Source organism: Dermacentor albipictus, chromosome 9 (assembly GCF_038994185.2).
Source record: "Dermacentor albipictus isolate Rhodes 1998 colony chromosome 9, USDA_Dalb.pri_finalv2, whole genome shotgun sequence".
NCBI classification, from domain to species: domain Eukaryota; kingdom Metazoa; phylum Arthropoda; class Arachnida; order Ixodida; family Ixodidae; genus Dermacentor; species Dermacentor albipictus.
Window position 1 is genome coordinate 13,024,224 of NC_091829.1, and position 25,445 is coordinate 13,049,668.

The 25,445-nt window shown below is 44.4% G+C and overlaps 1 protein-coding gene across 1 annotated transcript in view; it reads left to right on the plus strand.

Moving 5' to 3' along the window:
• Positions 1-12,593: 12,593 nt before the first annotated feature.
• The window catches only part of LOC135903751 (pyrokinin-1 receptor-like), a 407,309-nt gene continuing 394,457 nt past the window's right edge, over positions 12,594-25,445 (plus strand). Inside the window, exon 1 of the mRNA XM_070525621.1 lies at positions 12,594-13,476. Within this exon, the coding sequence (XP_070381722.1) occupies positions 12,594-13,476 (883 nt within the window). The remainder of the gene's footprint in view (positions 13,477-25,445) is intronic.

Below are 25,445 nucleotides of genomic sequence, written 5' to 3' on the forward strand. Positions count from 1 at the left end.
ACTTGATGAATTATCTATTATAAACTAAAGACACACAGAAATCCTGGTTTTTGGCAAGACGATGCTTAGGGGAAGATAACCATAATATAAAATATTGCGAATAAAATTTAATAATCTCATTTCGTCACACGCCTTCCCATAAAATAAAACAGGCTGCAAAGTTTAAGAGAGAGTTTGACTAAAACTCCATAAATGATAGCGCAGCACAAGCAGCGACAGGTTTTCGTTTTGAGTAAAACAAGGGTGAAGATAAGTTGCAATATATGCATGAAAGCAAAATGCTAGTGGATTAGTACTCTCCAGACTTGTAACAAGGCCTTCCTTGAGCGTTATCCTTGTCGTGTTTCATACGTTTATCAGCTCACATGTTTTTTTCTTCCAAATTATTTTGCTCCATCGGACGACTGGAAAGATGCCTTCATAAGAAGAGAGTGGCCCTTTACATGGCAAGCTTTAAGGCTGAGTTAACCAGGTTCAATTCCAATTTGCCTTAAGACATCTAATGCTGTGCGGTTTCCCCTGTTAAAGTAGCTGATGGCATCAAAGGGGCCAAACATAATGACTGGTAGGCTCACGCAAACAAATCCTTTAGAACCGTTTGCCAATGATGATAATTATAATTTTGATTGACATTCCGTTGAAGCGAAGGAAGTGGGTGACAAATAGTAAGCTAGCCTGCTTGATCTAATCAAGCTTTACATCTATCGCAGTCTAGCATTTTTGCGTTTCTTTCCTTGACAATTTTTTTCTTCAGTAAAGCTATCGATATATTGCAGAGCCTGTTTCTGTAACGACTCCGGTTCCACCAATCTCTTCTTCCTTTTTCTTTCTTCTATTAATACACTAACCATCGCTTGCTTATCTCGACTGCTGACCAATAAATGCCCCCATCCGCTTTTGTTCCCGGAAGATCTGGACCGCGGCAAACACCTACCGTTATTGCCAAACCTGGCCATTGAAGTGTCCCTAAGGTTTTGTGAGGTTTAAGGAAAATATTGTCAAAATAATGTAAAATATTATGTTACTCATATCATATAATTGATGTAAGCAAAAAATAGTAATTAACTTGCGTATTATTTTAAAGAAAGAAAGTAAAAAAGTAAAACAATGTTGTTTTTTTTTCAGTTTTCGTCTTCCTAACAAGACGTACGCTACAACTTAGCCTGAACGAGAGAAGATAGAATCAATAATGTTTTTTTCGATAGACAGACAAGCGCGCGTGGTTGCATAATGACGTAAGTTTCAAAATATCTTAAAGAAGATTAGTATTTCAAAAGTGTACTTAAGCAACTAAAGCAAGGGCTCCGATTACATTGGAAAATAGGCGCCTGAGGGATATCTTGAGTGGTAACGCACGAAAAAGAAAATAGTGATGGTTGGTAGACAGTCACATTGAAGTCCGTAAAGAGATAAACCTACTTGTTCCATAGAAAAGGTAGCAGAACAAAAGGAGAACACTGATAAGCGGGCGGCTAAGTAGTTGGGGAAAATATTAATGTGCGAGAGTTGTCGCGCGACTGATAAAAGGAAAGGCGCATGATTGAAAGGCAAGAAGACGGTTGTTTTCAACTCACAATGGTTACCTTAGTGCTATCAAAGAAAAAAGTGCAACAAGGAACATACAAAACCAACATCATTAATTATGTCAAAAAGTTCCAATCAAGTTGAACGAAGCTAGCAGTTATAAGTTAAAAAAAACAACGAAACCAAACTACTTTTCAGCAATACCGTATAGCAACACACACGCAACAGCAAGCAACAGTTTGACGAGCTCCTGAATCTGGCTCTCGCGCCATTATTCTACTAGGTCCTTCATGTGCATATTTTAACGCTTAGCGTGCGCCTGAAGCAACAATGTATAAGTTCCAAGAATAGCCACAGGAACTTGGTACCGGTATGTAAAGAATTACAAGAAGTTAACACATTAGACGCATTATAAATTGAGCAAATAGTAACTTCTAGACAGGGATGCGTTTCATCACGGTAGCACACCTTGCAGCCCCACGCCCTGCCCAACTAAATGCATGCAGCCTTATGGAAGATAGAACTGGCGCCAAGAAAGCTGCATTCGCATTTGCGAAGCCGTTAGCACGTCCCGATTTATTCCCAGTTAATGTCTAATTATGCACACGTAATGGTTGCTACATCCTCATAAAGAAAAGTTTAAGCCCTCTAGAAGCTCTACTAACATATTTCATACCCATTTTGCGTTCATGCAAATGTTTTCATTGGTAATAATCTAAGAGCATCACACAGACAACAGCCAGAAGTTATGTGCCATAACTCCATATTGCGTACAGACATTCTGCGTACTTAGGAACTTATGTAAACCTATTGGAACTCTGGTCTGCAGACGGAGAGTATGTTTAGAAATAATCAGCCTACAGGAGTTTCGTGTACATAGGCAATGTTTTTTATAGATAAACGTTTGAATACATCCAGTAATAAGCCCAAATTGTGTCGCGGCTGACTTATCTGTCACGTGGATTCAAATGGTGCTATTACGACTGCATGCTTGCAGTAACGTCTGACCATTGTGATTTTCTTTCGTTGTCTATGGCAAACGCAGTCATTAATTGATAACCGCAACCATAATGTATTGATAACAGTGCAGTCACATGGAGGCACTTTTGTGCGCGTTTTTGAACTCCGGTGCACATCTGCATACTTACGAAACAGTACTCGTGCCTGCGTGCCCCGGTGCTGCCTTCTGTGCCTTTCTTCACTCGTGTGTGGTATCTCACAAGTATTCGCGCTCTTGGACTACATTAATTGTTTGTGAAGGCGTTATATGTGACTTCAACTTTTATCTGCCATGAACGAAGATTAGTCGGTGTCACTAAAGAAGCAAACCTCCGTTACAAAAGCAAGTGAAAAAAAAATGCTAGTAAAATTCCAATAATTCTCCAATCACGCGTAAGCATTCCTTAGCTTGGCTGTTACTTCACTTTTGGCTTACTTGCTTTTCCAAGCTTATGCGTGTCTGTCCATCGCATTCACGATGCCAAAGAATGCTTACGCATTAGTACAACATTTTCAGAATTACTGTAGCATTTCTGTTGCGTAGAATGTCTATCCTGCTTTGACCATATCATAACGTTCCAAACACAATTCTATTCCATAGAATTACGGGATCACAACCTTCTTTTGTTGCCACGTTCAGTACAACTTTATTCCTTGTGAATCGGACCACCTGCATTCCTTCTGTGGAGGCTGGGAACCTGCTTCTCCGTCTCTTTGAATGTCTCGCTGTTCCTTGTCGCCGTGGCGCTGCTTCTTCTTCATCTCCGTCATCTCCTTTTTTCCCCTTCTGCGCTGGGTCGAGTACGCAGTATTTCCTTTCTCATTTAATTTATTTACTTTTTATGATATCACGTGAGCGCGGTGACATCACGATCCTTTTTGTCTGTTTAAGGTTACCAAGCGTCTACTATTACGCTGTCATCACATTTGCCAATCAGCTATTCCATCAGTTTGTAAACTTAGCAATCCCGAAACTGGTTTGTTTGTACGCATTTCAGTAACGCAGGAACGGAAGCTTTCTAAATTCTAAATTATAAAGCTACCAATCATCTATATTTACACTATTATAACGATGAAATGCCTTAGCCAATTATACGTTTATTTTGCAGATATACATAGTGTGACACTTATCGCGTTACGGACACATTTTGTTTAGGTACTCGCCAGAAAGTGCTTACGCACTAAAATTGGAAGTTAGTGAGACATTTTTTTCCAAAAAATGAAGCGCCAACGGTAACGGCACACAAAGAAGGAACAAAAGACAAGACAAGGCGTTTTGTGTCCTGTCTTTTGTTCCTTCTTTGTGCGCCGTTACCGTTGGCGTTTATTTTCTTTAAAGCTATGCACCAACTAGCCCCACAACGTGTTTTACTTACTGAGACAGCAAGGTGTAGCGTTATGCTTGAAAATACGCGGGTCCGACTAACGTGGACGCGACATACGTGGACGCGCCAAAATTTCTGGCACCCTTAAAGAATTTAACACGTCACGTAGAGCCTGTAAAAACATCGCACAGGCGCCGATATGCTGCCCGTTAAACTTCGCGCGCCAGTGTAATGACATCAGTTTTAGGTTGTTAGCCCTGACATTGTTCTGCACGTTTAGTATTTCACGGTCTGACAAGATTTAAGATAATATGTGCTCGCGCTGCGAACGTTAAGTTTCACGATATTTGTTTGCGGGCCGCCATTGCCAAAATTCCGAGGAATAATTTAGTCATGAACGTAAGACCTTGTATGAACCACATTAGCGAGCGAATTGTGTAGCAAATAACCCGCATATGCGCCATGAATGAGCATATAGCGTACATATGTCTAAATAAATGCGTAGCCTCACGCTGGCGACGGCTGTGAAAATTCGCTTGGAATGCGCACAGAATTGCCACCTTCATAAAATTAACGCGTGGTATAACCACGAACCATACTAACACGCAAGCAGTACAGTGACTTAGGAATTAAGGAGCACCTCTGCGATATCGAACAGTGAAATTGAGCTCAATCTTCATTAAGGCTGCAATTGGGACTAATTGGTTCTACGCTGTATTCGACAAACGCGCTGTTCTGCTAAATAAATAAATAAATAAATAAACAAATAAATAAATAAATGAACGAACGAATAAATAGGTAAATAAATAGAGAAAAAAAAGGAGCCTAGAACAATTTCGAATGGGGTCGGAAAAGACAGCACACAAAACAAAAACTAACACCAGTTTATTTCAGACGATTTGGTGACGTGCTTATATACAGTCTGGAGAAATGTTTGCGGACCACAGCACGTCCAAAAAGAAAAATTAAATTTCTTCTAGTAAAATCGCGCAAAGTTAAATTGTCTTAATACATCAAACTTATCGAGGAGGCACACATAGGTTGTGCCACTTAATCTCAGCCTCGACGCCTAGGATACGGAGAAAAGATAAATTTTCGCGTCATATCCGTGGTTCACGGACTTTTGCTCGTGACTGTACATTCGTGTCATCGTGTTATGCGCGTTTAGATCTCATTCTTACTGTTTTGTGCAAAAGAGCGCGCTTATACAATGCAACTAAACTTCCAACGTGGTTTCATGCAAGGCTAATGCCACTGATAGTGTCCGCGTCACTGCACAGTATTGCTGACGTACTCTTTAGATATACCCTGTAGGGCCGTTAGCTAAGCGGTGGTTGCGATGGCGCGCCAAAGCGGGTAGAAATTAGGGCTAGCTTGAGCAGACGAAATAATTTATAACGCCGTGAGTTAAGGGCAACCCTCAGACTCAAGAAAAATGAAGACAGCTCGAAGAAAGCGAGAGAGAGCTCGGAGGAGATCCCGCGTGCGCCTAGCGGTTTACTTATTTAAAGCCGCTGACGTTAGCCTTATCGAGGTCAATAACCGGACCAGTATGAGCAAGCCATATTGTTCAGCGAATCTTCATGCTTCGGCAGTAATTCTAAGCTCAGACTTTAGAGTGCGCCGTCATGACTGTCGTCATCAAGGGAAAAGAAAGAAAGTGTGAAAAAGAAAAGTATGTATGTGTGCGAACATAATAGATACGAAATGCGGGGCTTTTCAGTTTATTAAGATCAATCCGTCCTTTTCGCGCATTACGCAAGCACTAATAACGTTCTTACTCTCATAACTTGTGAAATAAATAGACATATATTGCTTCATTTCAATAATACGAAGACACACTACTCAAAATTTTATTTGGTTTTCTAATCTTTCATCCTGTTGAGGTTGGGGGTGGAGGGCACTGGCAATGTGCAGGAGACTTCAGAAGGACACTTAAGCTGCATTTATTTAACACTGATAAAGCGTAAAAACAAACAAAAAGAAGCAAATAATACGTCGCGTAATTTTTGCTGAAATGCTTGGCCAAGCTTTTCTAATGAATGCGTATCAGTCAGAAGTGCCAAAAGTTATTTTCGCATTAAATCTGGCATTAGGCGACGCTTGAGAAAAGCAGTTGCGCCAGGTACAAATAAAAAAAGTTTAATTCTGTGGTTTTGTGTCAAAACCGTGATCTGATTACGAAGCACGCCATTGTGGGGGACTCCTGAATAATTTTTATAGCTTGGGGTTCTTTAAGGTGCAGCAATAAAGTACACGAACATCAAAATAAGTATAATTATCCTTTACAAATAACTGCCACTAGAGAACTGAGTATGCCCGAGATCCCATTTTCGATAGATGGTATATTATCTCAGATGGAACATCTCAAGGTCACATCGCCAGCCGGCTTTAATGAAATTACGGTGCTACCTGTTAGTATAAGTAAAAAAAAATAATTCGAAGTATTTACTAAATACTAAGAATATTCCTGCAACTTGCGCTTCTCTTTTGTATTCTCAGCCTCTTTCAACATGTCGCGTACTTGATGTCTGAAAAGTGAGAAAGACCGTTGCCATCCATAAATCAGGTAACAAATAGTCACAGTTGAATTATCGACCGCTCTCTTTAACTAGTATGGCATCTAAAATTCTGGAACACGTCATTTATTCACAAACCACGAACTTACCGACTCAAACAATTTCTTTATTTCTTCAAAGCACGGTTAGCAAATGCATGTCCTGTGAAACTAAGCTAGCTAGCTTTCCTCATGATTTACATTAAACTTGGACCGTAATTACCAACTGATGCCATCTTCTTGAATTTCGCGAAAGCTTTCGATAAAGTGTCGCATCAGTTTATTGTAATTAAACTTTCTGGCCTAAACATTACCCAAATTGTTCTTAACCCGATTGAAGCCTTTCTGGGTAATCACTCCCCACCGGTCTTCGTTAATGAGTACATTTCTAACCCTCCCCCAGTAACGCGTGGTTTCAGTAGGGGTCAGTACTGGGGTCGCCGTTATTGCTAATATATCTGAACTATTTACTTTTACATGTGACATCTCAGAATTGTATTTTTCGTACGACTGCGTCATTTATCGTAATCTCACTAACCGTTCTCAGCAACAAGCCCTTCAAAATGATCTTAACTGCATTCAAGTATGGTGCGACCAGTGACTCATGACGCTTAATCCCCCTAATTGTGTAAATCAGCATATTTATTGCGTCCTCATAACCCATTATCCTTAGTTAACAAATTCGGTAACGTCAATGTGGAGAGCGTCAAAACATATAATTAGGAGTAACTTCGTCGCACGATCTAACGTGGTGCGCACATGTCCCTAACCTAGTAGCATCTGCTAACAAAACACTCGGCTTTCTAAAACGCCATCTACATCATGCGTCTGAACACTTACAGTTGCTGACTTACAAATCCATTAGCATACCAAAGCTAAAGTATGCCACGGCCACTGGAGCCCGCGTCAAGTGTATGCCTCATAGGTACACACTTGAGGCAGTGCAGAATGATGCAGCCCGATTTATTCATTAATCTCGTTCGTATCGCACCAGTGCATCATGTTTGAAAGAATCATCTCTATTCACTCTCTCACTCCGTCGCCGCATCGCCACTCTAGCCCTCTTCCAAAAGTTTTATTACAGCACACGTGACCGTCCAAAGTTTATCACCCCACCAGCCTACATATCTCACCGCAGCGGTCATGTTCTTCGAAATGCCTGGCCATGCAGCCGCACTGCTACATTATCCGCTTCTTTTTTTTTTCCACGTACGGCATCCGATTGGAACAACCTTGACCACAGCATTGGCGCTATCACCTGCCCGACAATATGTCTTCGAACTGTAACAGATTACCTGTCGCGCCATCAGCATGGGGTTACCTTTGTTGAATTTTTCTGCATGTCCGCTAGAGGGGTCGTTAGGTGATAAAGGGAAGTGAAGTTTTTACATTTCCTCCCTACAGAAATGCGGCCGGAGCGGCTACCCCAGATTCCAGCTCATAAATTAACAAGCACACCTGTTTTGGAATAGAAACGTTGTCCTCGCATAGTCAAGGCTAATTACACCTGCGTTTGTGTAAGTTTTCAACCTGTAGGACTGAGAGCGTTTGTTAGCTTTTCGATAATGTGCAGTATTCTCTAAGATCTACTTTCTATGCCGGTCCTTTTTATTATTTCAAGGGAACATACTAACACCACACAATGAAAATTAGAATATGGAATGTCTTCCGAAATACACGGCCTATACAGAAGTTTCCAGTAGGTAGAGGGAGCGGTGCCTTCTGAAAGAGACGCCACACCCACGTGTTTAGAGAATAGGGAAGAACAGAGGAGAAGAGAAGAGGAAGGCACAAAGCATCATATCAGCCGTATAAACCCCAAACCTCTGGCACATCTATTGAAAAAAGAAAGCAAACACAACGGAAAACGACAAATATATTGCTGTGAAGCGCGAACAAAGTATGTTTCTAAAGAAAAGAATGTATGGCATAATGCCTATTAAGCAGAGCAGAGATACACGTTATCTGCTAGAGATACGACGTTTCTTCTTTTTTTTTTCTTTAAACGTTAACCGCCGACAAGAGGACGCGACGCTGTTATATAGAAAAACAAAAGACTAAGTGAGAGCAAATAGGACCGGAATGTTCGCGCCGCGCCTTAATCCTATATTTAAGGCTTCAGAGAAGGAAAATAAGGAAAGCTTGGAGGGCCGTGTTTAAGCAGAAGCTGCCTTAAATTCCAACCACTAAGAAAACTAACTGCAACAGCGGCGTTGATGAACTCCATGTCCAGTTTGTCATATGAGCAATGCTAAAAGAAGAAGAGGAGAACAGTCGGTATTAGCACTTCCCGGAAGAAATCATCTACAGGATTATCAGCAGCGTCTAAGACTTTTTTAAAACTTGCTGCTTGTGTAACGCGACATAGCCAAAGCTAGATTACGTTTCTTACACTTAGGGAATAAGAGCTCGCTGCAAGAGTTAAAACCAGGAAGAGTAGAGAGCAGTGCTCATCTTCCTTACTCTTGTATCAAGTCTTACATTCGTGCTGCTCGCCTCAAGCAGAGACCAGATTCCGCAAAAGCGAAGCGAATCCCTCGAGCTTACTTGAGAAGACTTTCCTTGGTATGTTTCCGTCTGGCTTCACTCATGCGCTGAGTTCTACAAGATAATATAGCTATTACTATAATACTTTCTGAAACAGAACCAAGCACAGCATGACGAGGAACACGATGAACGATGTACGTTATACTAAAGTACCTTTACTGCTACGTGGCAGGAGATTTATGTGAAAGTACGGTCCAGCCTTAGATGAAACACTTAGCTGCTAATGAAAGTGATATCTTTATATCTTAGCCTTTATAGAGACAAAAAGAACTACGGCTGATATGATGCATTAAGGTACAGAGTCTGCCATGATTCAACTGTAATGATAACCAAACATAAAACATAAATAAAGTATTTCAACAGTGCGCTACATACACTACCTTGTAGCGGCACGCAGCATTATGGACATTTGCTGATATTTATCCTAGCTTCCTTTATGTTGTTTCACTTCGATGCCGGTATATATATAAACTGGGGCGTGACGCCGTTCTCCAGGCATAGTATATATTTTTTTTCTCCCCTGAAGCTTCGGCGCAGTAGCTGAAATGTAAAGCCTCCGACTGCTGCTCTGTGGGGACGGTGTTCGAATCCCGACGGGACCGCGCCTTTTCTTTTCCTCCATTTCTTCACGATTCCTGCGACGGACGTCTGCAGGCCCCGGTGCCAGTGGCAAGCATCAATACAACTGAAGCAGTGAACCCATAAGAGCCATCACTCTGATAAAAGCTTAAAGGCCTCTGCGCGGGAGGTCTGCAGAAAATGCAAAGTAAACCCGGTTGCCGTTACTGAGGTCCGATTCACGCAGGCGTCGTCCACCCCGTCCCGTCACCGTCATGGCACCGGCGTCTGTTAGAAGAGAGTGTTTTCCTGAACGTTGTGCATTAAAAAAACTTTGGCAGAACGCATCTCATGATTAATTCCGGCTTTAATGCGATTAGCACTGAAGCGCCACCGCCGAAACGTGTCGTGTACAAGGCGTCTATGAAGCCGTGCTCCTCTGTCGTGCTTCCCTCTGGAAACACAGCGTTATCTAGTGGGGCCATCACGAAGGCCGCACCTGACGTCATGTAGAGCAGAGGATTGTTTGAATATGATCACGCGGGTTCGATAACGCCCAGCACCGGAGAAATTTGAAAGGATTTTTTTTTTGTGGTGGGCGCCACCTGAGGTCTCTACAACAAAACTGCCGGACCATTCTTTTTAATAAAGTTTTTAATAAAGTTGCCCCTGCACTTTTCTTGAAATTGTACTCAAGGTGAAACAAACATTCATTCATTCATTCCATTTTCTTTATTGTCACTCAAGAGGAGCCCATACTCAATGTCACATGCCCAGTGACCCAGGTTGGTCCGACGGTTGGGTTCGAACCCGGTTCCATAACCCCAGCAGCCTGATGCTATACCCATTAGGCCATGGACTACCCAGTGATCTAGGTCGGCGTGCAAAAGGTTAGGCGAGGACAAGTGGAGAGACGTACCGAAAACTGGGTGACGTTCCTAAGATATGTTATCATAGTACGTTAATTGCATTAAAACAGCATGGCAAAGACATTGCTTGATGCTATTAACGTCGTCAGCGTCATTTTTTAAAGGAGAAACCAGTGAGGAAACGCTCTGCTGACAAATGCTGCTGTCGTGACGCTGACGTGACAGGGCGCTAAAAAAAGAACGGCTCTGTGAATCAGGCCTCACAAGTCCCAACCCTGTAATTCGTGGAGCTAGGCGTGACTTGTTTCGTCTTTCTAAATGACCAGTTTCATCTACATACAAGTTCAATACGCGATCTAACTTGTAGGCGATGTTCTCAATTACTCTGATATCTTTGATGCCTCTTATGTTGCACTATTAGTGTTCACGTATGTTCTGCTACCATGAAATAGGCTTCCACTTGATGCTTGTTTGTGTGCCAATTTACTATTGCTGTGACATTTAGCTCATTGTTAACATATAAGATATGTTGGTAATTAACTGATTAAAGCATCTGATCACCACATCCGGAATATTTAATCAGTTCTCTCGAACCTGTTCAAACCCATACCGCACGCTTCATCGCCAAACATTACAGTAGGCATTTTAGCCTTACGGCTACAAAGAAATCACTGTCACTCCCATCTCTTGAAGCAAGGACGATAGTACTGCTTTGCTTACTGGGTAATATCACTCACAGTTAACACGCAATCACATTACACTTGCCCAGCCAATTCGCGCATCTCGCCGCTCACATAACACATAGAGTTTCACATGTGTGTTTGGCCGCACAAACGAATTTAATAAATTGGCATTACCACCGGAAATAGCAGCTTGGAACGAACTTCAAAGCGACATGGTTGAAATTAATAACATGCGATCTTTTAGCGAAACATTTAAAAAAATGATTCCGTAGTCATGCTCACATGTTTCATTTGTCCAATGTGACTTAGCTGTCGCCCCCCTCCCCCCATTCTTGTTTCTTGCTTTCCACTTATATGTATGCATACGCTTGCAATTCTTTGCGAAGAGTTTCATTGAGCCACGTGATTTTGTGATCGCCCAGTGTGTTGTTGCTTGTTTGCTTGATGTTACAAGGTGTCTCTTTTCAGTTGTTTGACTTGTCGTGTTAGTTATGTACTCCTGTTTTCGCTACATGTTGAGTTTCTTCGTTTTTTCGCTGTTGAGAAGAACGTTCGTGCTGACGGCTTCGAAGTCACATATACAGGCTACTACCCAAAAAGTATCACGGAACAGTATAGCTGTAGCATATGCTGCTGCCTTCCGGGAACTTTAGCTTCGCATATAGCTTCTCTTCTAGCTGCGAATGAACCAGGCGCGTTGTGAGGACTCATGTAATGCTATCGAATATCCCTTTGCAATACTTAAAAAATGTCAGAGCGACGCTGGTAGCGGAAAGTGCCAACAAATGATCCCGGACAAACGCCTTCTTTCAGTAAATCAAGCAAGACAGCCCAATCAAAGCGGCCAAAATAAGGACGAACCAAACGCAGAAGAAAACGCCGAGACTTCCTGCCGATCCACTGACCTTCACCAAGGCCACGATGGAAAACCGAATGCCATGGATCAAACAGAAAAAGAAAAAGATGAGACCCACGCAGCCCTTTTTCTATATAGAGAGACAACAGCCTGAATATAGCTCTTCCCCTCTCCCCCCTCCCTTTCTTTTTTTGTCACTTCGTCGAACCACCATCCGTTCTCCGTTCCCGTTGTCCCTGTACCCGGCGCCTGAGGAGAGGACGAGGAGAGACAAAATGCGCGGAGAGAGTTTGGGGAGAGTTCGTCCGCATCCTCTCTTTCGATTGGTTCTCCCGGGGGCGCGCGCTCGCGCCAGCCATGCAGCTCGCGCAAACTCCCTCCCTTCGCGAGCCTCCTCTCCCCCAAGTGCTCCCCTTTCTTTCCCTTCGCCAGGCGCAGCGTCGGTCGCCGGGGTTTGAAATCGGGACCAAAACTCCTCCGTCAGTTTCCCGGACAGGACGCGTCTCTTACCGCCGTTTTCGCTTCTCCCGGCCCGCGCGCGCTTCGTCCGTTATGCCGTGCTGACAGCGACCGTGAAAGAGGAGGAGCGTGAGAGAAAAAAAAGAAAGGACGCAGTAGTGGCTTTCCCACATCACGGTATCTCGGCCCCCGGTCACTGCCACTCGGTAAAAGACCATGGCCTACGACATGGACACCAGTTCCTCCTCGGAATTGTCCGCGGCGGACGAGTGGCCGTCGAGAAACTGGACCGGGGCTGGCAGCGGCGACAACAGCTCGCCGCTCTACCTCTCGGAAGGCGAGGAGGAGGAGCCGCTGACCACAGTGGTCGCCATGACCGTCGTGTACGCAGTCATCCTCGTCACCGGCGTGACGGGCAACGTCTGCACGTGCATCGTGATCGCGCGAAACCGGTACATGCACACGGCGACCAACTTCTACCTGTTCAGCCTGTCCGTGTCGGACCTCCTGCTCCTGCTGCTGGGCCTGCCGCAGGAGATGTACCAGCTGTGGCGAAAGTACCCGTACGCCTTCGGCGAGGCCTTCTGCGTGCTCCGGGGCCTGACCTCGGAGATGTCCACCAACGCCTCGATACTGACCATTACGGCGTTCACGGTGGAGCGCTACGTGGCCATCTGCCACCCGCTCAGGGCGCACACCATGTCTCAGCTGCCGCGGGCCATCCGCTCCATAGTGGGGATATGGATCGTGGCCGGGGCGTTCGCCGTGCCGCTGGCGCTGCAGTTCGGCATCGTGTACCAGCGCACCGCGGACGGGTCGGGCTTCCTGCCCGAGACGGCAGCGTGCATGCTCAAGCGGCCCGTGGAGCACGCGTTCACCGTGTCCACGGTGCTCTTCTTTGTTCTGCCCATCAGTGTGATATCGGTGCTGTACATCCTCATCGGGCTGCAGCTGCGCCGCTCCAACGCGGCCACGCGGCGCGACTGCTCGCCGGATATGAACGGCAAGAGCCACCACCCGAGGAGTAGCGCCATGGTCCCCATGCGCACGCCACGGCAGTCCGGCGGGGGCTCCAAGCGCGCCGTCGTCAAGATGCTAGGTGGGTCGAGTGCGCTCTCGCTTGTTTCTGACACCGTTGTCGCTTCTAGCGGCCTTGAAGTGTCCTTCGGTGTTATTTTAGCAGCATCGGAAGTGCATGGCGAATTCTGGATGGCGGCAGGAAACAAGGGAGAAGGGGAGAGGAGGTGTCGGGAAGCGGGTACTTGAATACCACCGCTTCCTCTCAGTGGCTGCCATTTCGAAGTCTAGATGCGAACCGCCTCTCTCCCGCTCCAGCCTCCTCTATCCGCTGCTTCACGCCCATTCTTCCATGTTTTCTGTCAGTTTGCCTCGAGTTAGTCGCCGCAAGTTTGCTAACACTTTCGACGCTCGCCTCGTACTGTTCCTTGCTGGAATGAATAATATACTCCTCTCACTAGCAGCTGCCTGAGGTATTTTCTATTGTGACCGATGTTTTCTGCACCATAAGCAGGACTGAAGGTATTTTGTATTCTTCTAAGTTGATTATGATATTGTTTTCTTTGCCTACAATCTTTTGGTGAAGTTCAAACTTTCCCCGGTGCCTTTATAGGAGGAGTTTCTTCTTTCGTTCTGCAATTGCTCTCGCCGTAAACACGAGAATAAGTGTACACCATTTGCTGTTGATAACTTTACTTTTGATTTATATTTGAATTTGTGTCATGAGAGAATGCTCTAAACTGGCTCCACAGCATGAGCCACTTGCAAAGATAGCTGCGATGTCTTAGTCGATCAGTGCGAAGCGTAATATCACCCTTGGAAGCAGTAGACAAACCGACGAAGTTTGAGTTGAAGTTTTTTATTGACTTACTTGGCTTCACTGCTGCGACTTTTCTTGACTGTCGTTCTTTACATAAAAAGTTTACGAGTGCAGTTCTCGCTCATTTCTTTAATTTTGCGCTGGGTATTGCGCTTTACTTGTCTCATTAAGTGAAAGTTGTATGAATATTGTCTCATCGATATGATTTCGTGGGCAATATGGAGAGATAACTGCGCAACATCATTTCCGTTGCCAAATCGTCGTTTGCCGTTATTGAATGAAACCTACTTTAGTTTTCATAATGTTACCGCTTTTAGTGTGGTTTTTTGTAGTGGTGCTTCTATGTAGAGCACTAATCACTCCTATAAGAGAGCTTTGGACGCCCTCTATGCAGACGTCCTCTTTGGACAACTGGAAGTGTTTATCCGTTATCTGTATGCCGCCCTATGGCTGCCTACGCAAACTAAATTATTAGCTTGACTTTGCGCCACAAGGGAAGTTAGAAGGGTAAGTACTTTTTTCATTTTTCTTTCTTTTGTAAAAGTGCTTTTTTTTTTTAAATGTATGATAGTGCATGCCACACTCAATGTGCACACCGGTTAATCTCCCGTGGGAATAGATTGCATACGGGATTCCGTTCAGCCGCGAATACCTATCGACTTGTCCAACCTTTTGTGCTTCCGATACAAGCAAACAAGGAAAAGTTTAAATTGATAGGTGATACAAACAAACCAAGGGAAGGTATGACAGCAAGAGAAAGCATGAGGGATACTTACAAAACGTCATATTGAATCATTACTTCAAGCTTTACCAGAGCAACGCACGGAGCCAATTTCCCGCGTTTCCGCGACTTTCTGCTTCGTCATAGGCCACCCCATTGCACTGCAACTGAATTTTATAAAATTGACCAAAACGACTGCATTCTGTAGCTCTGCAGTTTTATTTTTGCACCGACAGCGCTTTTTCTGTCTCGCTGGCGAATCATGTTAGCATATAGGTTGTGTTTTGTTCGACAATGCTCTTGAAGCGTAGCAATGGTCAACAGGTACAGTTCTACAATGCCTGCAATCTACGTTTTCGGGAACATTTTCACGAACTGGGCATATCTTTATGCACAGCATGCTGCCTAAAAAGCAGCACTACGGGATAATTGAAAACGTTGGGGGATAATGCTGCTTTGAAACGAACGATTTTATAAACCGAATTTTCGCCGTTTATATTTTGAGTTGTGTTGATCTGTACTTTTCCTACAGTCGCAGCTTAGCAGGCTGGAAAAAGCATGACGGGTGTGTCCTAGTTAACTATGTAGCACAGTGTAAAGCATCTGCTGATGGTATGTACCTTAAGGTCTATTCGTTGAAGCATTGTATGCTTTAACAAGTGCATGGTACAAAAATGAGCGAATGTGTTAATATACATAAATAAATAAATAAATAAACAAACAAACAAACAAACAAACAAACAAACAAATAAATAAATAAATAAATAAATAAATAAATAAATAAATAAATAAATAAATAATCAAGCAGGAGGGTCTTGTTGGCGACATTTCAAGCGAGATAACCCCGAGAAGTTCTCCAAGCGTCCGCAAGACGACATCTTGGTTCTGATAAATGTGGTTAGGCTGGCACAACTAGCGCCACACGGGCAAATGCCAACGAACCATACAGTTCTTTGACTTTGTCGCACCCACATAAACACAGTTCTCGAAATTTAGTTCGGTGCGCTTGAAGCTATGGTGTTTGCGTGCACCCAAATTCTCACGATTTTTTTTTTTTTGCAATTCTTCAGTATCAGTAGAAGTCCGTAAATTTGTATTGCTACAAGGGATTATCGAAACTGTTGTTCTTGGGTAATGTAGCGCACCCACTGGAGATGCGGGCGCCCTTAATTACCCGAGCACCGGTGCTGTCGTCACGAAACGTGATAATTTGCCCTATAGTTGATTCACACTGCAGGTTACGATGTAGCCCGCTCACCTTTCCCAAATTTCCCACCGTCTCATCGACACATTCGGAAGCACGCCCCCACCCGCTATCGCCGCTGCGCTTTGGGCGTCAATATAGAAACGGTGGCCACATTACGACACCGAAGGGACCTATACAAAACACAGCGACCAGACGTATACACGGGAGCGATGCAATGATGTTCCAGACGTGGTGACGTAACTTTCAGTGGTCGGGTGGGCACAATGCGTTCCCACCTCCCTAGATCGTCCACGTGTGGCTGGCGCAAGGTCAGAGACATTTGATTATATCTATGATGTCGTCTAGCAATCTAAGGGAAACAAAAATGAACGCCGCAGGGCAAACACTTGAATTGAAAAAAAAAAGAATGACGAGTCATTGAAAGATAAAGGATAATTGAATTGAAAGATAAGGATAATTGAATGAAACTCGGCTACGGAATTTCGGTCTTCACGTTTTTACAAAAATGAACGCCGCAGGGCAAACACTTGAATTGAAAAAAAAAAGAATGACGAGTCATTGAAAGATAAAGGATAATTGAATTGAAAGATAAGGATAATTGAATGAAACTCGGCTACGGAATTTCGGTCTTCACGTTTTTACTTTACCTCTGCCTCGGCACGAATTTGTGACTTACGCTCGGTCAGACGCGATGCGTTTTGTGTGGGGGCACGGCAGATTTACGATTCAATTACATAAATGGCATTATCTACGGTCGATATCTATATATTTATTTGCTTTTCCTTTTTATTTTTCTCTTTCTACCGTGCGTGAGGCGGGCGCGGCCACAATGGTTGTACGATGACCCGTCGTGTCATCAGTAATAAGCCACCAGAATTGGTGGACACACACGACAACAAGAATATCAGCAACGTGTAATACTGCGGCATTCAGCTGTGATCAGTTCAACGGCATTTCTCTCAAAACACGCACAATTAAACTGTCAAGATGCCGTACGACTACAACCGCCTCATAAGGTATATCTGGCTTGACAGTTCATTCATACACCAACGGCTCCACGCAGACGGAGCTCAAAGGCATGACCGTACAAGGCATAGCGCATACCTCCAACTTCATTATTAGGAGTAAGCAAACTATACACGGGGGAACTTACGAAATGTTTTAGCGTAGAAATCAGACAACAACCAAAGTTCATTTCCTTCCTTTCTTCTTTTTTTTTTGAAAGTCACTTTTTCTCATGTTCTGTTTTTCTCACCGAATGTACCGACTGATGTTTTGTCGTACGCGACAAAACATCATTGTCGGTACATTTAGTGGTACTTTATTTAGAGTCAAGTGCTTACGACAAGACCAAGCATTCCTTATGCATAATTGTCGTATTATACATATTTCGTTTTCTTTCTCCTTGTTCTTCATCATATGCGTATGTTCAACATTTACCTTAAATTACTGCCTATTTTTCTAACAACGCATATGCGTCCACGCCCCTAGTTTACTATTGCGAAGCATGAGCTTATACAGAATGGGAAAATTTAGTTATCGGCCGTTTCTCTCCCCATTCTTGTACTTCGAGGCGATTGATTTATACATATGACTATTTACTTATTGCCGCGCTTGTGTGCCTACACTGTAGTGTAATTAAGTCCTTGAAATACTTGCTAGCCTCCTTCCGGGCATACTTTTCCCTGTTTTTGTTTGGTATTTAGTTGTAGTCAATCGTAATTGCTGCTCTGACATGAGCTATCGCATTGCGCGAATAATAATTCAACTATGTTTATTTGTTTTATTTTTCTTTGTCAGGAATAGTGTTTGTTTACGCCTATGTAATCGTACTTACCCCCCCCCCCCCCCCATTGGAATCCTCTAAGAAATGAACTACAATGAAATGAACAAATAAAAAGCACCACGGATACGTAATAGGGCTCTATTTATATGTACACACACACCCACACCACACACAAACATATACACGGGCGCTGTACAGATAGAGAGATTGCGGTAGAGTCTACCTCGGTTACGTCATGTCTCAATATTATGCAGCGTGCCAATGTAAACCCGCATATGCAGATCGAGAGCGGTGCCGCGAGTCAATACGAGTAGACACTTGCAGCGTCCAGACAATTCAACTGCCCTGCACAGAGTTTTAAAGATACAATACGCTTGTGTATAACTGCCCGAGGCAGGCGCCAGAAAACTCTACCATATTGCCCTTCTATTTGAAACAACCGGTTGAGCCTCACTCAAAGCCTTACACACTCTCCAGTGATCAATCAATAACTTCTATTTTAGTTGACACCCACGTTCGCTGAGGCGTAAGCCACTCCAATGGGAGCATGCGCGCGCTATTTGCTCAACTGCACCGCACTTAGCAAATTGCCCCTACAGCTGTGCTGGGTTGCAAGCAACGCACCAACGCACGCATTTTTCGTATGCGTTCAGTTCGAGCCTTGTTGTAATCTAAGGCCGAATCGCGTCTCCCTACCATCGTTCGACGAGAACAGAAGACATGCCTCTACAATTTTAAGCCCTTGCATAAACGTACACACTTGAGCTTGTAAAGATTGTTCCGTTTTAAGGCTCACAAGCGGAAACTGCTATCTTGCTGGGAGTTCTCAAAGATGCTCCTGTCACAACAACAGTGCGTTGAACCGTGAAACTTCACTGCGTAACCGGTGTTTGTCGAAGGACACGAGAAGCTGCACTTCGCCCTCAGTGATTTAGACGCGTTTCGTTGAACAGGGAGGTAATGCTCGCCAAGATTTTGATAACGAAAGATATACCCTGTACGAATAAACTGCCGCACATTCTTTCGCGAAACTCGCGACGTATTTCAGGGCTTTGCAGGTTGCGCGCGAACTCACCCACCCACGGCCACATCCACGCATCCACGCACGCACACACATTCGCCTAGCCCCCATACTATCGAAGCATTCTCCGACTACCCACGCTCATCTTAATGTCCTGATATTCGAGTAATTTTTTTTTTACATCGTGGTGGTTACGAAATTCGGAGCAGAAAGTTGATGCTCAGGACCAATGCAAATAAAAATTTGGAGCAGGCTTAAGTTTCGCCTTTAAGAGTTGCTTTAAAAGGTTTCGCCTTTGGCCCCGTTGACGCCGACACCGTATGTTCTTCGACACGGAGCACGATAGAAAACAATGGTGGGTCAATCCCGGCGGCAGTGCAGGGCAGAGCAATGGCTCATACCCCCATAAGGTAGAGGCCACAAACAGTGACTCATCAATGGGTCATACCCCCCGTAAGCCAGGAAAAAAAGGGTTTGTGTATGAGTTTCCGCGTAACAAAATTAAGTTTTCTCGTACATTCAAATCCCAATACGACCATATCATGCCTGTAGGTTGTGTGAAAGTTGGACGTTACAAATTTTGTGACCCATTCTACTTTGAGAATTTCAATTACTTCGGTAACGCCTCGGCGCCGCGTGGATGGCCTGCGTGGTCGTGGTTGCGGATTATTTTTTTTCTGACGGATAACGGCGCGGACGACGGACGGCAGCACCATAGTTTTTACGACACGGGACGCTCAACGCTCTCGCGTTAAACAAGAGACGCGCACACTACCTAGATCGGCCGCTGTGAATTAGTGACTAGGGCGTTGCGCTGCTAAGCACGAGGTGGCGGGATTAACTCCCGGCCGCGGAGGCCGCATCTCGATGGGGGCGAAATGCAAGAATGCCCGTGTCCCGTGCATTGGGGGCGCGAGAAAGACCCTCTGGAGGTCAAAATTATTCCGGAGTGCCCCCCTCACTGCTGCTTGCCTCATTCAAGTCGTGGTTTTGGCACGTAAAGCTCCAGAATTCAATTTATTGTTTAGGTACCACTCGTTTCACTTTCTTTTTGAAAATGGCATGTGTAAGCTTGCTCTAATTTTCAAATGAAACTCTAGAAAGCTGACGTGCGGAAATCAGATTTAATATCCGCCTACTCTTCTGTGTTACAAGAGTGATCGCTAGCTGGCGTGGGCATTCGTACATCTTTATAAACGACGAATTTGTCAATGCTTTCTTCTTTTCGTTGTGCAATGCATTCAATGAGAACGCAATCGTAATTCAGATATTCCCGTTAAAATGGCCTCGTGTTGCTCTCTCTGGAGTGCGCTAATGGGCTCCCCTGTATGCATCCCTCCCTAATGTCTCTCTCGCTAATGCATCACTGCTACCAAGACATAAATGGCTGCATGAAGAAAAAAAAAATATTGTAAACTATACTTCCTCCCATAGTTCTTTGCATGCGCACGTTCGCGCTCGTAATGGGAGTTTTTCAAAGTACACCAACTTTTTTTCCGGAGCCCAGGAAGAACATTTGGAGCGCGAAATGAGGAACTTCAATAAGGTTTCTAGTTGTGGATGCTAGTTTTCCAAGGTAAAGATTGCGTAGCGTGCTACGGGCAACACATACAAGCATCAAGGCCCAAGCAGGGTGGCAATATAAAGGAAAGTAAACGAGGAACACTAATTCGAAAACAGCAAAATGAGCAAGAGCTATGTAAATAAAATAATGTTATCTCGCAGCCTGATCATCTCCTTCTATAAGGTAATTCTGTTCATCTATTCATCCGATTTAGTAGAACTTTCACTGCGTATAAAGTATCGACTGGCCCTGAACGTGTGAACTATATGTGCAGTGTTAAACATTCAAAAACAACCACAGTTCAAGAACAAATTGAATGCAGCGACAGATATAAAACGCAACATAACACACTCACTCGAAAACGGGCAAAGAGAAAAGAAGTCACTGCTTCCCTGTGAAAAACCAGAGCAATGTCGAAAGTATAGCAGAAAAAGAAGGTAACGCCGTAAAACGTACAGCGCATAGCTTGGTTGAAAGAAGCTCAATAAGTGAGTTAAGATTCCCGACCGTGTGCCCGCACCTACCTCTTTTCACGTCAGGAATGGTAAACATTGCGACACGGGACACCTATAGAGGAGGAGGTGCGAAATTCTTGTTTTTCTCTGTGCATTGGGAAACACCTGCTCGAACACTGCCAGGAAACAAAGTTAGCGACAGTTGCCTCACTTTTTTTTCTCTGTTTGCAAATTAAAGAAAAGCTGTTTGTGACGAGCAACCTTCCGTCGGCAGTTTAAATTGCATTTCGAGCTGTTTTTTCTGAAGAGGTTTTTTCTGGCCCTTAGCGAGCCTCAGGGACGTGCAAGAAATAGTTTAGCTTAGGGCTGGCAAATAGAAGCAATTATGCATGAAAACAAGAACATGAAAAACTCCACAACAAGACCTCGTAACAAGCTTTAGCAGGGATAAAACGAGTACGGAATGCACAACCACCCGTTCTTCGACGGCAGTGACGTCACACTAAGCCGCGCGGAAGATGCCTGAATGTGGGTTGAGGATTAGAAACGAAGAGAAACAACAATGTATGAATATTCATGTTCGTGTATGGCGCGCATCGAATGCTGACGCGAACCAGGTGCTCGAGCTACTGCCAGAACGAATTACATTATGCTTCTAACTGCGCTTGGAAGCGATGGTTTCCAGCTGCCCGTTGCCATCGCTGACAAACACGTAGTCAATTAGGCGGCCGTTCTAGTAATTGCATTGTGATGTAATCAGTTCCGGAGCATTGTTTGCCACCGATGTGGGAAAGGGAAGCGGGGCGCAGTTGCGTAATCCGAACTTCACAAAGAAAAACACAAGAGTGAAGTAGGGTGCTCAGCCGCGATTGAGGCCAAATGGATGTATGCAGGTGAAAAATAGAAGAACCGACAACTTTGAGGAGAGAGAGAGCGACAGAGAGAGAGAAAGAGGGAGAGAAGGGGAGGAAAGACAGGGAGGTTAGTCAGTGTAAGCACCGGCTGCCTACCCTGTGTTAGGGGAAGGGGAAAAGGGAACAAAAGGACAAGGAAGAGGAAAGAAACTGAGGAAAATTCACACAGTGACGCGATGCTACGCGCTGCAACACTGAAAGACGGTCGCACAATCCACAGGTCCTTAAAAAATTCAGCAGAGCCCTTAAGGCCTTGAGACCGCTGAAGGAAAGCTTATTCTGGAAGGACATGAAGCAATGAAGCTTAGATAACGGTAACGACGGCGAAAGGAAGCTTACGAGAACTAGCAGAAAGCGTCCATATTGGGCTTAGTGCCTAGCCCTGGCGCATAACCGCACATACACACTTTGGGTGTGACAACGCACAGTAGATTACGCGGTCAGGCCCAGGGATGATACCTCGTTAATTGACCATCAGCGCTACACGAAGCCTCTCCACAGTGCGCGGCGCACTTAATTTGCTCTTAGTTCACATTTAATGCGTACTTCAAGACGCTTAGCAGCCTCAACGGCTGTCTTGAACTCTCTATACACGCGACACGACAGGTGACTTGAGCGGCGGGACGCTATTGAACCGTGGCAGTGCCTTGGCTCTGAACTGCGTTGAACTACGGCGCTGATAGGGTTCCTGCTCGATGCAGGCAGCAAATAACTTATGAACTCCATCTGAAGCCAATTTTTGCTCGCACTAACGCATTGAAATACAGATTTTTGTCCCACATACTTACTGACTTACGGAATTCTTTACTGGAAATATTCGTTTCCTCCCATCAAATGATGTTTCCACTGCACTAGCTGGCAATGCAGAGTAATAACAGTTCTCAATTGTCGCATAACTTCTAATTGCGTTTCTATTACCCCGCTTACTTTTATGCATTTCATGTTTTCACTTTCCATCTGTAATCACTCCTGCGATATTCCTTACTAGCCTACACCATGTTCAAATAAATGTATGTGTTTGTGGCGCGTTTTGCCTTTCCTTTAGTTCCTCGCCCCTTCACCTGGTATAGCATGTCGTTAGGCTATAGCCTCTCCAGATACCATTAAACTTTGTCGCTCGAGATCTCACGCACACACGTATGCAGAAACACTTTGGGTGCTTGAAATCAACACGACCGTGAACGCGCAATCACAACGCGCTTCCAAAAAAAAAACTTAATTTTCGCAGTCCAATAAAACGCCACAGCCCGCGAGCCTGCACTTGCACCTGGTTTGCCAAAACGACAAAACTAATTCGTATACTTTTCCGCGGCGTAGAGCAACAAAATGCGGCGCAGTCGGTAAGCAGCACGCACGCAAACTTCGGTTTCCGCAGACTATCGTGAAAGCCATAAAGCGCTCGCTCGTGTTACAGGCTGGCGTTAACACGAGCTTCGAACGCTAACGCCACGACGGGCCCCCCTCTTTGTAGTTTTATACTGCTCTCTCTCTCTCTCTCGAATGCCTGTTAACGGGCATACATCCGGCGCCTCGCCACTGTCGTTTCAGTTTGCGAGAGCGCTTACCGCTTAAGAGTCTGTACTCTCTCACTCTCTCTCTCTCTTTCTTTCCGCTTCGGTGTTCTCTTCAAACGGCTGCCAATCCATTACACAGCAGGGGGCGCTCTTACCCACCGCTATTCACGAGTGTCAGTGAGGCTTGGTTTACCCGTCGAAAGAAGCCGTGAGCAGATAGGACACGTTCCCGCGTCTTGCTGGCTTGAGAGGCACATATATATAAACATGCCACTCTAAACGCCGTTGCAGCAAGTAAACAAAAGAATAATATAACGTTTAGCGAAAGTAAAAGAAACATGAAGACAGGAATGGATGAGTTAGGCGGGCAATTTGGGCTAGGCGGAATTGTTTGTAACAGTGAATGCGTGAATAAATAAGTAAATAAATGAACGAATGAATGAAATAAATGGGTGAAGCAAAAGCCAGAGAATCTCGTGCGTCTCCTTGTATGCCTTAAGTGCTCATTGTAGTCAATCGTTTTCAAAATTAGTCTTGAAGCTATAACATAATACAATCATCCTGGAATAATATTATGAGGAGCAGCAGAACAAGGAACATCGCTTTAAGTCACCACTTCGACAAGGGGAAATTTTTTCGCTAGAGCACCAACATCCAATAGGTAATTTTCTTAAAATAAAAAAAAAAATTGTCAGCGTAAACAGAAATAAATCTATCTAGTTTTCCTTCAAACAAAATTTATTAAGCAAGAATAGAAATCTTGATTTTCTTCTTTGTTTGCTTCATTCACCTTTTTTTTACAATGCTTGGTATTGCAAAAAAAAAAATGCGTTTGCACTTTCGTAACACACCAGTCGGTAGTCAGAACCGTCTTCAAAGTGGTTACATCCCCGAGTTGCGGAGGCCACAATATGGGCAAGAGGACAAGGAAAGAAAGGTAGGAGGAGAGTAACAAAGAGGAAATTGGGAAACGAATGAAGGTTCGAAGGGGAACAAGAACGACAGGTAGGCAGAAAGTAAAAGAGAAAGAAAACACAAAAATGACAGGGTTTTAGCATGAAAACTCACGCTAGAGCTGCTATCAGTCTCGTTCTTTCTTCTTTCTGCTTGCGCACAACGAAACATTCTCGGAAAAGTTGTGCTTGTGTGTGTCCCTTCCTCTGTCCTTGTGAAAACGTTTCCGCGCTAAAACACTACGTCAAAGATGTCGCACCAACAAGGCCAGAAGTGAATCCTTACAAAAAAATATAGCAGTGAAGAAACTGAAAATACGTGGAAGTAGAGAAGACGAAGGACTGAGCCAACAAAGGAAAGACGGAGTGAACAAAGACCCGAAGAAATGAAAACAGAGGCAATAAAAAGGACGAAAGAATGAAAGACAGCAACCGTGTACATCACTGAACAAAGGGGGCGAGGGCAGGGGGAGGGAAGACGCATCTTTGTCCAACTTGTCTTATAACCTCGTAACGCGACGATTGTCCATCGCGTAGTGATTTCACATTGTTCAATGTTTTGTATTTTTTACTTATTTGCTTTGTCCTGCTCTCTGCGGGATATATGTTATGTTCACGCGCGTAGAAAGGCGGTATAGAGACAAACAGGAGCTGTCCGTGTGTGAGAGGCTTACAAGGATTCCGGTCAACGGCAAATGGCTTCGAAGTCGAAAGCTGAATAGGGAACAAGGTCCGTAAAGGATGCAAGCGTGTATCACACGCAACGCAAACAGACGCTCCCTGTCTCATCGGACAGGAACGCTAGAAATATTGGCGCAAACAAGACTGTACTTCTTTCGCGCGGCGTCTGTCGGGATAAGGACGTAGGAAAATCGCTCTTGTGCACACAAGCTTTTGGAATTGGGTTACCATGGCCCTGAACTACTTGAACCTACTTGAAAAGCACTTTACCTGGACTGGCTGAAACTCGCTGAAGGGCCATCCTTGTTGCCTCGACTCCCACTTCCCTACTGCGATTCAGTTTTCCTACAACAATCACCAGAGGGAACCCTGGCGCTATTGTCTACGGGAGCTGCAATTCAGCCAGCATCGGAAT